The following is a 14034-nucleotide window of genomic DNA, read 5'->3' as shown; positions in this document are numbered from 1 at the left end:
TGAAATCCTTGTTGCTTCGAAGGAAAGATGTTCTGTTTCGGCTCCTTATCCATATCCATCTAGCTTACTTCAATGGTTAAAGACGAATTTGGCACTGCAAAAGCATTGAATGTTAAGGTGCATATCATTAAGTTAAATATACTAAATCCAGTCTATATTATTTGTATTTTATTGGGCCAATTCTTATTGAGTGAGGAGGTTATTTTACCAACCTTAAAATTGATTAAATTAAAAGAAAATATACTTAAGGTAAGCAATTTTCCTAAAAAAAAAAAAAAAGATTAAAGAAGGAAGTGAACCTACTTCATCTGTGGTTATTTATTTTCAATGGACTTTTTAATCATTTGTTTTTTTTCCTTTTATCTCTTATAAAATGTATGTGCATAATTGTAGTAATTTGTTTTTACACAATTGTGTATATGAAAATGATCTGCTAGAAGCGGTGTGAGTACTGCAACCGCAAAAGGAAGGGGTTCAGGGACGGAATATGTCGGTGTCGGGGGCATTTTAGATTTTTGGGAGAATCAGTGTTTGAGTTTGGCTTCATGCGAAAGTATTTAATGTTGCGGTTTTTGTAACGCCCTAAACTGCTTTCAGGATTATCGAATGATCCCACAAACCAACGCGGGTCTTTTCAGCATACTTTGTCCTCACTCACACATTTTTCGGAAAACTTTCCAGAAAGTCACACATCCAAATACTACTCCAAGTAAAGCACACTTAACTATGAAGTTCTTATTTGTTAGGCTGCCGAAAAGAAGATACATTTTATTGGTATATGTAGTACCAATTAATCCTTATAAGTCTTCCTTCAATCATGCAGTCTCATACATGCACAGCCTTAGAATCACTCTCATTCTGATGTGAATTCGGTTTTTCCCTAGAAGTTGTTAGGAGTGTCTCATTGATATGTCTCGTGCACCGACAACCATTCCATCGCCCTCGGATGTTACATGTAACCACTATCCGGCATCTTCTGCCTCAGGTGTTACATGCCCATCAACTTGGTTCATCCTCGAACCACATCGTACTGGGAAAGGTCTTGCTCTAATACCATTTGTAATGCCCTAGACTGCTTTCAAAATTACCGAATGACTCCAAAAACCAACACGGGTCTTTTCAGCATGCTTTGTCCTCACTCGCACACTTTCCGAAAAACTTCCTAGAAGGTCACCCATCCAAATATTACTCCAAGTCAAGCACACTTAACTATGAAATTCTTATTTGTTAGGCTACCGAAAAAAATGATGTCTTGTTGGTATAGGTAGTACCAATTAATCCTTATAAGTCTTCCTTCAATCATGCAGTCTCATACCTACACACCCTCAAGATCCCTCTCATTTCGATGTGAATTCGATTTTTTTCTAGAAGTTGTTAGGATGACTCATTGTCATGCCTCGTGCACCGACAACCACTCACTCACCCTCGGGTGTTACATCTAACCACTCTTTGCCCTCTTCGGTCTCAGGTGTTAAGACCCCAATTTTAGTAATTTATTTTATGTAAGTCATTCTGATTTAATTATGTATTTTGTTAGAATCGTGTATTTTTATGATTATTTTATGTTGGGTGTTGGTGGGGGTATGTGTCATGAAGATAGGAGAATAATTGAGGGGTTGTGACCATAGGATACATCTAGAATAATTTAGAGTTATTTTAGATAGTTAAAATAATTATGATTTAATTGATTATTTAATAAAATAATAAGAAAAAGGGAGCGTGTAGAGATTTTGAGGGCAATATTGGGCTTATGTTGAGTAAGCGAGGATAAGGTAGGCATTATGGAAAAATATTAAGGTTAGGATAAGGATAGCATAAAGAGGTAATTAAGTTTTTGGATAAAAAAGAGAATTGTGAGGGGATAGAGGTTATGGTACGTGTTTTGGGGAGTGGGAGGAAAAGAGACAAAAGTAGCATTGGAAACTTAGAGCTAAAGGAGAGGGAAGAACATCAAGAAATTCATGTTTCCTTTTGTTGCTAGGAGAACCAAGGTAAGGGGGAGATTACCTCTTTAATGGGTGTCTAAGCAGGAGGGGTAGAAGGAGGAGTCATTGATCTCCAATAGAATTGGGTGTTATAATGCTTGATTTTGAAGTTGTTGTTATAATCGTTGTTGTATGATGATTTTTGTGTGAATTTCGTTGATATCATATGTGCATAAATTTTGTTTTTATGAGTTAGAATATGTTTATCATTGTTGATAGTTTTGAAAGTTTATGGGATTGATAAAGTTATGAAATATATGATTTAATTGCTTCCAATATGTGATAAATCGTAAATTTGATGTTTTAATCATTCAATAAGTGTTGGGTTTCGAATTCTGAGACCGGGGTTTTTTACGCAATCGAAATCGGAGCTCCAGAAGGGCTCCAACGATGAAAATGCATTTTTTTCTGGTTTTTAGGTTCATGGAGGTCGCCATGGCATGGTGGTGGCGAGCGTCACCGAGGTCGTCGCGGACAGGAAGATTTAAGTTTCAATACGATTTTGATCATAACTTTTGATTTGTAAGTCCAAATCGAGTGTCGTTTGAAGAGTTAGGAAGCTAACACTCAGTGTTATAATATGATAGTGATAGGTGAATTGTTTGAGTATTATTACTATTCCTACTATGTTGGTGAAGTTTTGCTCATATGTTCGATTAATGAATTGTTGACATATCCCTACGATTTCGGTCATAATTTTCATTTCGTAAGTCCGATTTAGATGTAGTTCAAAGTGTTGGGAAGATAACACGCTGAACTACACCATAGTAGAGAGATTTTGGATGATTAAAATATGATTATATGTGTACTATTATGGTTTTATTGATGATGTTATGAACCATTTAGCGAAACATTGAGTTTCTGTTATTGATTAATTGATGTGGTAAATTTTTAACATAATTGCAAGGTTGTTTGATGATTGTGTTTTGAGGATAATATGGGTTGTGATGTATGGTTTTGATGTGAAACTATCTTGTTGATGTTGTACAAAAAATTATGAGGTTCGATGTGATAACGTTTGTGTTGTTGCAATTGTTGTGACATGGTGAATCATTTGAATTGTTCGTTCACTTTTGATTGTGATAATCCATAAGGGTGGATTATATTGTGCATGGTTGTAGTTGTGTGATCGATTGTGGATCATGACATGAATAATGAAAAGTGTGTCAATTGTATTTTTTCCATGTCATGCATTCATAAATTGTTGAGTTGGTGGAGATAAGTTTAAGTTCGAAGGGGAACGTTAAACTTATTTGGAACTTCGAAGGGGAAGTTCGGGATTCCAAAGGGGAAATCGGGTTCGTATGATGAACCGTTGATAAACAATTGGTACCAAATGCATTGGGTCAAGTTATGGATTCTCATTGCATTTGCATTATATTGTGTGGTGTTTAATTATGGTGAGAATGTGGATTGTGAATGATTGTGGTGCATTACGCATGAATATTATCCTTAGCATGTTATGAACCAATTAATTATATTAATGTATTTTCCACACACTTTTTGTTTGTTGTGTCTGTACTCCTTTGGAGTACAGAAAATTAGGTACCTGAGTAGTCGATGGTACACGATATGTTGCTATCGGTCGGGTCTTCTAGTGGAGTCGCTCTAATACGTAACATCATGGTTGTTTTGTCTATGGGGTATTTTACCTATGTGTTTTTCATGTTACACATCATTAAACAATAAGGCTTATTGTTTTAAACTACTATTGTGTTGGATGTTTGGGTGAGGCTTTGGATGCCGAACAAAAATTGTTTTTAATTTCGCTGTAATAATGCGATTAACATGAGTTGAAGTAAACTTTAAAACTTAAAATTATGTGGATGTGACATCCTACTTGATTTATTTATTTATTTGAATCAGGAAGTAGGGTGTTACAGTTTTGAGCACTATATATTTGAAAAATGGACCTCTCATTCAAAACTAAGTCCCCAACAAGTTTGTGTTAATGTGAAGGAGTTTGAAGGTTGATTTACTTTGTCTTAGGATTTATTACTAGAAAGTGCAGTTTGGCTTTGGTTTTAGGATAATGCAGGCCAATTAGCAGTATTTGTTAAACAAGGTGGTGCTTGTCTGGCATTTGGCCTATTCGGAATACTATTATGAAATTATGGCATTATTCTTTCTATTCAGTGAGTTTATTCTTAATTCTTGTTATTGAGTCTATGACCATAATGTATAATATAATGAATTTGAGATTGTTTCCAAATGTTTTACTATAAATATAATATTATTAGGTTGAGGGGGTGGATTGAACAAGTTTGTTTGAGTGAAGTTGATTTTCTTTGAAGTTGAAGTCACGTTGTTTACTTCGACATTGACTTTGACTTTATATTCGGCTAGACGGATGTTAAAGGTTTCATTGACTTTCCTTGGTTAACTGTAGAGTTGGCTGGCCTAATGCTATTTAGTTCCATTGTATTTTCTTGGTTGACTACAAAGTCGATGAAGTCGACGTTATTAGAAAATGTTAACTTTTTTGTGTGTAGACTATAGAGTCGGCTAGCCAATTCTAAACATATTTATTGACTTTTTTGTTGACTTTAGAGTCGGTCTAGACAATGCTAAATATAATTGTAGACTTTAGGGTCGGACAAGCCGACCCTATAGTTTTGATTTGACTTTTATAAGTTGACCTTAACTTCGGCCGATCGACGCCATTAGAAAATGTTGACTTTTGTTTGTTGACTTTAGAGTCGACTAGGGAAATGTTAAGCATAATTGTTGACTTTTCATATTTTTGATACAATGTAGCATCGGGGAATTTAGTGTCCGCTTAGCCTCGATTTAGCCGAGGCTGGTAAGCCTCGACCTATCTGTAGTCGACGCTACCCAGTAGCTTCGCTGGTTGTATCCAAGAACTGATACTGACGCTAAACACATATTAGTGTCTCTTTTTTCACCTTTATCGTCTTTAAACAGTCGACGCTAATAATTGTTTTTCTAGTGGTGAAGGTAAGATAGGTCAACTCGTTTACACAACACCCTATAGATGTCAACTTTGCGGACTTTAACGCACGCTTAGAGGAAGCCACGCTTGAGGATGAGCAAGGATTAGAGAGACATTTCCTCATTAAGGCAATAAGGCTGGTCCCTGAAGGCAATTTCATAATAGTCTCGACAACAATTTGGTCGACATAGTGGAGATTTGGGAAAATCTACCAAGCTTCGTGGAAGATGGACTTACTATGCGCCTCAAGGACAATGTTTACCTTTTTGTTGCATCTTCTAAGGAAATGTTCGACATTGACCCCAACATCGCATGCCACTAGTTGAATATCAAATTTTCCATCAAGTATGCAGCCTAAAGAAGATGATGACAATCACCATGGAATGCTTAAGCTAAAAGAAACATCGAAGACATACACCTCCAAACAAACTTCTTCTCAAAGATGAAGTACACAAAGTGGTTGTCTAATGTGGTGTTATTGAAGAAAACATCGTGCAAATGGCGCATGTGTGTTGAATACAATGACCTTAATAAGGCTTGTTCCAATGATTTGTATCATCTCCCTGACATTGACAAATTGGTGGACAACTCTGCATGATACAAGCTATTATCATTCATGGATGCCTACTCCTGATACAACCAGATCCACATGCACGAGAGGGATCGAGAAACAAATGATTAAACATGCCAATTACAAATACAACGTAATGTTATCGAGAAACAAATGATTAAACATGCCAATTACAAATACAACGTAATGTTCTTTGGTTTGAAAAATGCACGCGCTACTTATCAAAGGACGATGAATAAAGTATTTGAGCAAGAGATTAAAGAGATGTTGAAGATATATATGGATTATATTATAATCAAATCCAACAAAGAGCAACAACATAAGAAACATTTGACAGTACAACATGAGACTTAACATAAGGAAATGCCCATTCGAAGTCAAAGCAATCAAGTTTTTGGGATGAAGCTAATCCTAACAAATGTAACGCTATTATAAAGATGGAAACTTAGAAAAGAATCATTAAAGTGAACGGGATGCTCTCAAAATGTGTCCAGCATACACTACCGTTCTTCAAACTATTAAAGAAGGATGTACAATTCAAATAGACTCTAGAGTGCGAGCAAACCTTTGTGCAATTGAAGATAACACTCTCTCTCAACCTCCAATTTTTAATGTAATTTTATTACAATTACAACAAATACAAAATAAATAATAATAACTTGGAAGTAATATAAATTATATTAATTTTATGGTAAGAAACTTTGAAAACAAATTACTCCATTAAAAGCCAAAAATAACAACATTATTGAGAAAAATATTCTATGCATAGAAATTATTGTGAAACATAGCACCTAAAAAATATGTGCAAATGAAATACCAGTTCAGTAGATAAAAATTTAACTCCTACACGCAAGAATGGGGGATTCAGCTTTCTTTGTCAATATGAGAATCTTTTGATAAATATGTAATTTCAATACTTTTGTATCCTCTCATTTAGGGGTTCATTCATATTTTAAGAGAAAGTTCTTTAAGCTTACAAATTGACTGTTAACACGCCACAGCATTTCTGTTGGCAGTTCTTATCATTTTTCAGACTGAAAAATGAACATAGCATTAGTATTAAATTAAGTCTAAGAACCAGCTAGAATAATCCTTAGCTTAAGGAAGTTTGTTTTACCGAGAATTACACAAGAAAACATCCTAGAAACTCACAGATATGACACAACAGTAATACATTTGATTTAGCAGAAAGGTGTTGCTACCCTCCCCTTATACGCACATCCTAAGCAGGCGGCGGCTTCTGCAACATTTGTCCTTCAAAGCAGAAAGAAGTAACTATTGCAGTTAGCAAGGGAAGAGAATGGGACATGGATCCCTCTCTAACCTACTATTTGATAGATCAAGTTTTTTCATCTTTTCTTCACACCAAAACAGTTGTTCTCTAGTCATCCTTGTCATTCTCAGAACCCTTGATAGGACTTTCGCGTCAATCAGACCAAGCAGTAGCTGAATGTCTTCATGCTTTTGTGGCCAACAACTTTTTCTCCAACCCTTTTTCCTTTTTCGCAGTTCCTTCAGTTTCACCACTTTCTGCATTAGAGCAACCCATTAGCATTTTACCATTAGAACATGCATATCAAAGAACTGTTTGAAGCAAACCTTGAAAACCAATCATATAGCATTTTATGTAACACTAGAACTGATAGATAATATGGAGTGAAACATTCTAAAATACACTGCTAGTTTATGTTAATTACCAAGCCTAGAAGTTTACAAGAACAATAATGACCCCAACCTGAAGCTAAATTGTTGACGAATATATCATAAAATTCCTAAGTTGGAAAAGATCGGAATTTACCTTCTCAAGAGTAGACTGAATCTGTTGTAGAGGAGTTGCAAGCTGGTTCTGATTTCCAAACAGGTTGATAACACCACTTGACTTCTTCTTGTCCCTTTTTAGGAAAAGGTGGAAAGTAAGGATAGAGTTTTCAATTATCCTGATAAGATCTGGAGCAAGAACTCTCATATCTGACTCATCTGTTAATTCATGATCTGAACCTGAATCAATTCATAACTTGAGCACTTAGTCATACAGGCATAAACATCAGAAACATAAATGCAGAATTACATTACATTACATTACATTTGCGGACGAACAAAATTACCAATAAAATTCACCTCTTATATTAGGAACCTGAAGCAGTTTAGGTAAAGTGTTCCTTGTGCGAGCATAAATTTCAGGTCGAAGTCCTTGCTCAAAAGGTTCATTTTCAATAAATCTCTGCAATAGAACCTGAAACTGTTGAAACTCTTGTGCACTACGGTTATAACAGGTAGGATTTTCATGTTGCCAAGATATCTTATAACTCATATGAGAGTATTGACAATGAAGTGCCTCCCAAGTCAAGCAAATTTGACCTATATATGCCGTTTCAATATCCAAGTAGGGACAATTTTCAGGCTGTTGAAGATGTTCAAACTCATCATCTGGTTCTTCAAACCTTTTCAAGGAAAGACACCGCAGGGGAGAGGCCAGCTTCTTTGCTGTAGTAGATCTTGGAGATGGAGTTGGAGTGTTCTGAGAACCTGACATGGTAAATATGCTTCATATTACAAGATTTGACAAATGTGGCCAGGGATAAGATACATTGACACAAAAGATAAAAGATCCTTCCTTGGATTTGTTTTTTCCAGATAGAAATATAAAAAAAAAGGTAAGTTTTGTCGGGCATCCATTACTATTATTGTTCTAATAGCATGCCATACACTCGTAGAGGGATAAAACTACCTTTTCCGATACTTCACCTAAAAAGGAAGCAACAATGAAAAAACTACCTTTTCCAATTTCACTAAGATGCTGCACACACATCCGATCAAAGAACAGCATTCTTTCACAGTACTTTTCAAAAACAGCATCAAAGCCACGCCACCACTGCTGACCTTCTGCCTCCACATCCCTCCATTCGTTAGAGACCGTCTCTCCCTCTTCCTCTTCATCCTCCCCTTCCTCCAGACACGAATCTTCTTCAGGAATCAACACCATAAAACTGTTTCTTCTCAATTCCTTAAGCCTCCTCTTCACCTCATTGGTAATAAAATCATCGTCATCCTCCTCAGCATCACCGGCAGAATCTACATTTTCTGATTTACACTGATCCAGATCACCAGCATTTGGCTTTGGTTCCTCAGGCTCCTGCACTGCCTTGTCTACCAAATCTTTCTCAACACCTGCTTTCTGAGATTTTCTAAACTTGTTTTTAATCTTCAAAAAATCCATGATCTACCACCTCGCCTTTCAAAAACAAACTATCCTAAACACAACCGGAAAACATCTAACGATTTATATCAAAACAACCTACAAATTACATCAAAACAAAGAGAGAATGAGGTATAAATTATAATGCTAGTTAACTGACCAAATAAAACTTATAAACAACAATGTAGCATCAACCAAACCAACATTGAATTTTGTTATACAAATAAGAAAAAACCAAAAAAATTGAAACTGAAGAAAACAACCTTTTAACTTGTTCTTAGGCCTAAAACAACAAATTGAAACTGAAAAAAAAAGCCTTTTAACTTGTTCTAAGGCCTAAAACCTGTTTAAAAAGTAACTTCCATTACAATACACTAGTGATGAGTGTAGATCACGAGAATGACAGTTCAAAAAATGTGTCCAAACAAAAGATCTTGAAAAGTTTCTTTTTTCAAAAAAGTTACTGAAGATAAAGTAATTTCACATGAATGAGGAGTAGTAAAAATGAAAGATAATGGATCTTTTTTTATTTTACCTTAGGAGTAAAAGTGTGAAATGTTGAAGATTTAGAGAGATCAGAGAGTGACCGACATTAGAAGCTTTTGTGTTATGAATCTGAATCAGTTTGCATGCACAATCTTGTTGCATTGAAGTTGTGAAGAGGAGTTTGAATCTACAACAGTATGAAACAGTGAATCATCATATGAGGAAAAAATGGAGAAGAATCTGCAAAGGAAAAGAAAACCCTAGCTAAGGTGGGAGAGTGAAGTGAGTGACAGTAGAAAATATAGTAAATTAAAAGAGAGATTTGATTTCCCAATAAAAGAAAAGTAACTAAACTGAAAGAGAATATACATAAAATAAAATAAAAAATACTAAATAGCATTAATGCAAATGGAACACGAGAAAGGCTGTGAATAGAGAGAGATGAAGAGAGAAAGAGTAGAAAGAAGACAGTGTCGTCGTACGCGGAATATTGTCAGAAAGCAGCGCTAAAACTTGTTTTCATTTCTGTTTCTTAAAAACATACACAAATCCTGTTTTTTACAACTAATATTTTGAAATTATAACTAATTAATATGATTTTTTTAAATAACCATTACTTTTTAATTAAATATCAAAATAATCATATTTTTGAATTATTTATCGAATTAATTACTTTTTAAACAAAAAAAGCGTATGATAAAAGCCGCAGTCATATCAAATGGCGTATGCATTATAATATTGCACTAAAGCGTCAATCCATGTGGCGCATGCATCTATCAGTCGTCATTGCATATGACGCATGCATGCATCCACTTAGTGCATGTATCCATTTAGTGCATGCATTAGTGCATGTGGCTACTCTTTTATGCACACTTTATAAATATAATATCCCCTCCCATTATTTCTCACACATCCTTTTATTATATCCTTTCATTTTTCTTTATAATGTCTTCATATATGTGTCCTTATATTCACAAGAGAAATGTCGATTTAATTTATTCGGCAGTAAAGCCTCTAATGAAGATCCGACTCTGAAATACAAAGATGTTCGAATATCTTAACAGGAGCTTGATTTGTTGGTTAGATGGAGACATTGTTGAGGGTGAAAAGATCAGAAGAATTCAAATGCTTGATATCACGTTCAATCAAAATGGAGAAGTTCGTTTTTGTGTCAATGTTAAAACGGACAGAGATGTTCGCACGATGATGTATAGCTCTCAGAAAATTATCCGGATAGTTAGAATTGCATAGCTATGTTGTTTAATTGTTGTATTTTTTTGTTTTGTTGTTTAATTGTTGTTTAAATTATTATTTTTAAATTATTGTAACTGAATGTTATGATATTTATGAAATGAAAGTTATTTTCAATAAAAAGCAAAACAATTACATTTAAAATTATGTTGTAGTGTTTGGTCCAACATTGGGACAGTTTGTACGATTGTGTCTGGGCTGGCAACATGAACTATATAATCTCACCATTTTGTTCATTGTATACATTTTGGTTCGAGTGTGCATGTTGTTAGGGCGACCCTTTTTCTTTCTTCACATTTTTTCATTGTGCCAGACTATGTCTCCTTGATATGTAGGTCAATAATGCTTTTTTGTTATCACCGAAAAGTTATTGTTGTAAATATTGCATAGATTTATGACTTTGTAAACAGTGGATAGTAAGTTGGAAGGGTCTTGTCGAGTCTTTGAATATGCCGCTATGACATGGGAGCAAGGCATACGAAAGGCTTGAAATTTTCGCAGTCGCACCAACCACTATCTAGGTCCACTCGATAGTATTCCATCGGTCTCCCTTCATTGTGATTCATTGACTAAGCAACACTGAACCAACCATTAGTACGGTCAAACATTGTGACTACATGTGTGTTAGCTTTGGCAGCTTCCTCCTTCATTGTAATCATAGATTTTTTAGGAAAAAACTCCATCCACCAGCAGTCTCCCCTTCAACCAGAGCGAAGACGATTGGAAAAATATTTTTGTTGCCATCTTGTGCCACTGCCATGAGTAGCATTCCTTTATATTTCTCATACAATCATGTTCCATTAATTTGTATAATAGGTTTGCAGAAAGCAAAATCTTTGATGCATGGTTCATACGCCCAGAGTAGTCGGTGGAATATGCCATTTCCACTAACACAAGTCTCGTCTGGGGTGTATGTCGGCAAGGTTTCCAAAATGACAACAGTCCCTGGGCATAATGCTTAAGTTCCACCGAGTATTTTGGAAGTTCTTTGTACGACTCCTCCCAATTTTCGAACATTGTTTCAACCGCCTTAGTCCTAGATATCCATTCCTTCCTGTACGAGGGAGTATAATGGTATTGTGTAACGATATGCGAGATATTGTACTCACCTTCAATGATGGATTGTCGCTAATGATAGACAAAACTTCATCATAGATTAACTGAGAGTTGAGTTTACGATGATCCTGCATCGGGTTAGTGATTATGCAAATGTGAGTTAGGCCCATAGAACGTATCTCCTAATAATCACTCATCTTCCGATAAGATGCTGACAACCGGAACAGATAGAGCTCATTACGACATAATATCTTGTACCTCGTCACATTAGTTCGATGGATCCTATAATCAGTTGATAATTCCATGTGATACTTTTTAATGCGTCTGACACAGTCTTCTTTTGTTCGAAATATGTCTCCCTCTTTTAATGATCCTTGAGTTTGCATATAAGGATTTTGAAATATATTTGACGATCGTTCATTTCCACCAAGTTCAGGTTTGTCATATGTTGAGGTGGACAATAAACATGTCTAGTTGGTAATGGCTCTTGTTCATGGTCGACAGTGTCATCGTTCACCATCTGATTAACCAATATCTAGTCTTCTTCTTCTTCCTCATCAACAACATCGACTTCAACTTATTCATCGTCGTCGATTTCACAAAACACTTGTGACGGATCAACAAACTGAGACAACTGATTTTGTTGTTGTAAAATATATAACTCAATATCGTTGAACCCGGAATGTTCATGACTGAGAAACATATTATGAACATCTTCATCACCTCAGATCTTTAGATGATAAAATTTAACTTGGTTATCTGCAAAAAACACCGGATTTTTATAGATGATTTATGCCACTTGATTACGGTGCAGCTTCTTTTCGATTCTTTGTTTCAAATGTGAAAAATTTGATCATCTATTTATTGTAAACCGAGTAACTTCTGTATTATGAAAATTTAATCGGATAACTCACATTCAAATATCTCACAATTGATGTGAGCATTAATCATGTATTATGGTGATGGGGCCATTTTTGTAAAATGCAATGTAGTTTAGTGTACTGGTTGTGACAATAGAGTGTGAGTCGTGTCTTAGTTGTATCAGCATGCAGTTAAATAGGGATAAGGATAGGTTTCCAAAAAATAAGGTAAGCGTCATAGGGTATGGCACATGCTTTATTGTTTTAACTAAGGCTCCATTTGTAATAGCTTTTACCCTTGCATGTATGAGTCTATGGGTACCCATTTGTATGAAGAAACAACTACTGCGCAAACTTCGGGTCAACCTACGGATCAAGGTATTAATTTAAAATATCTTAAACAATATTATTCAAGTATAAGATTAAACTAAGAATCGACTGAGTATGAAAAGATAACTAAAGCTCGGTGTTATATTATAGTTTTATTTGGTATTTTTTTATTTCCTTAAAGTACTTGTAATACGGTAAACATTATGTATTTGTCATTGTTGCGAAACATAAATAAAGTAGGCAGATATAGTTGGAGTTCAACTGTTTTGTCTCATCTATATAGTTCGTTGTGTAAAAATGCAAAAAAATATACTTGTACGTTTTATTCTTGCGCCTTTTTGCTACAAGCATGAGGTTGGTCGAGAATGTCGTCACTCACCACAGTCAACGAAAAACCATTCACATTCTCCTTCACAACAAAGTAAGTTTATCTTAAATCTTCGAATTTGTTAGGCTTTATACTACAACTAACTATAACTAATCTACTTTCAAGTTTTTTGTTTTAGGTGGTCAGTTTTTGGGATGAACTACAACAGGTTTACCAAACATGCTATAGTAGTCCATCTCAATATTTTAGATCATGTTGGACCAAATAATATATTATAACTAAATCACTCAACATCTGGTTTAAAACTACCAAATTACAAATCTTCTAATCATTTTTTTCTTATATAGTTTATCTGGAAGTCGTATCTAGGTCTTGACCATCAGGTTAACCCTAATGATGTTGTAGTTTGGGCAGAAAAAACACCAATTATCAGGTTCACTATTATGGAGATTCACCAAAGTGACCATGTGAACCCGCAATTCGGCATGCAACAACAAATTCCAGACCCTCCGACGTGTTTGGGAGACCGGCATCAACAACGAGTCGATGTCCAATGGGGTTATTCTGATTGGAAAGACTTCGCTAAAGATATGTGTCGTCATTGGAATAATCAACATCGGAACATCTTTAAACTAATCAATGATACAAGGTGCTAGACCAACTCAACATTATATGAATTGGTTTATGTCGGTTACAACAACAAAGTTTGTGTCTGAGCCAAGGTATTTGACTAATCCACGCCAACGAGCTTCATCATCATACGCCTAACAGCAAACCCCCGCCCAACAATTAACCTCACACCATTAAAAAACCCCAAAAAAATGTCAACCCACCCAAACCCGATGACTAACCTCACAACGTCACCATACCATATACACCCAACCACCAAATACCCAACCTTGCAACCAATACATGCCACACACCCAATCACAACACCAAGAGCATTGACCCATACCACCAATAACCACATGCCCCACCATATCTTACTATAGCCATTATGATTCATACGGTTCCACAC

The 14034-nt window shown here is 35.4% G+C and overlaps 1 protein-coding gene across 6 annotated transcripts; it reads right to left on the bottom strand.

Moving 5' to 3' along the window:
• Positions 1-6414: 6414 nt before the first annotated feature.
• LOC127107159 (uncharacterized) lies at positions 6415-9766 on the bottom strand. Of its 6 annotated transcripts, none has more exons than XM_051044446.1 (6): positions 9674-9766; positions 9241-9378; positions 8285-8804; positions 7628-8035; positions 7308-7507; positions 6415-7039 (listed from the first exon to the last, which is right to left on the bottom strand). In XM_051044446.1, exons 3-6 carry the CDS (start codon positions 8724-8726, stop codon positions 6794-6796), a joined length of 1296 nt encoding a protein of 431 aa, XP_050900403.1. In that variant the 5' UTR covers positions 8727-8804; positions 9241-9378; positions 9674-9766; the 3' UTR covers positions 6415-6793. The 6 variants fall into 6 exon arrangements, with proteins under 6 accessions (XP_050900403.1, XP_050900407.1, XP_050900404.1 ...); XM_051044450.1 differs by having other exon boundaries at positions 8285-8760; positions 9674-9691; XM_051044447.1 differs by lacking the exon at positions 9674-9766 and adding an exon at positions 9561-9666.
• Between the last annotated feature and the right edge of the window lie 4268 nt (positions 9767-14034).

The sequence above is a fragment of the Lathyrus oleraceus genome, chromosome 7 (genome assembly GCF_024323335.1).
Source record: "Lathyrus oleraceus cultivar Zhongwan6 chromosome 7, CAAS_Psat_ZW6_1.0, whole genome shotgun sequence".
Lineage (NCBI taxonomy): Eukaryota > Viridiplantae > Streptophyta > Magnoliopsida > Fabales > Fabaceae > Lathyrus > Lathyrus oleraceus.
This window is presented reverse-complemented; position numbering and strand designations above follow the sequence as displayed.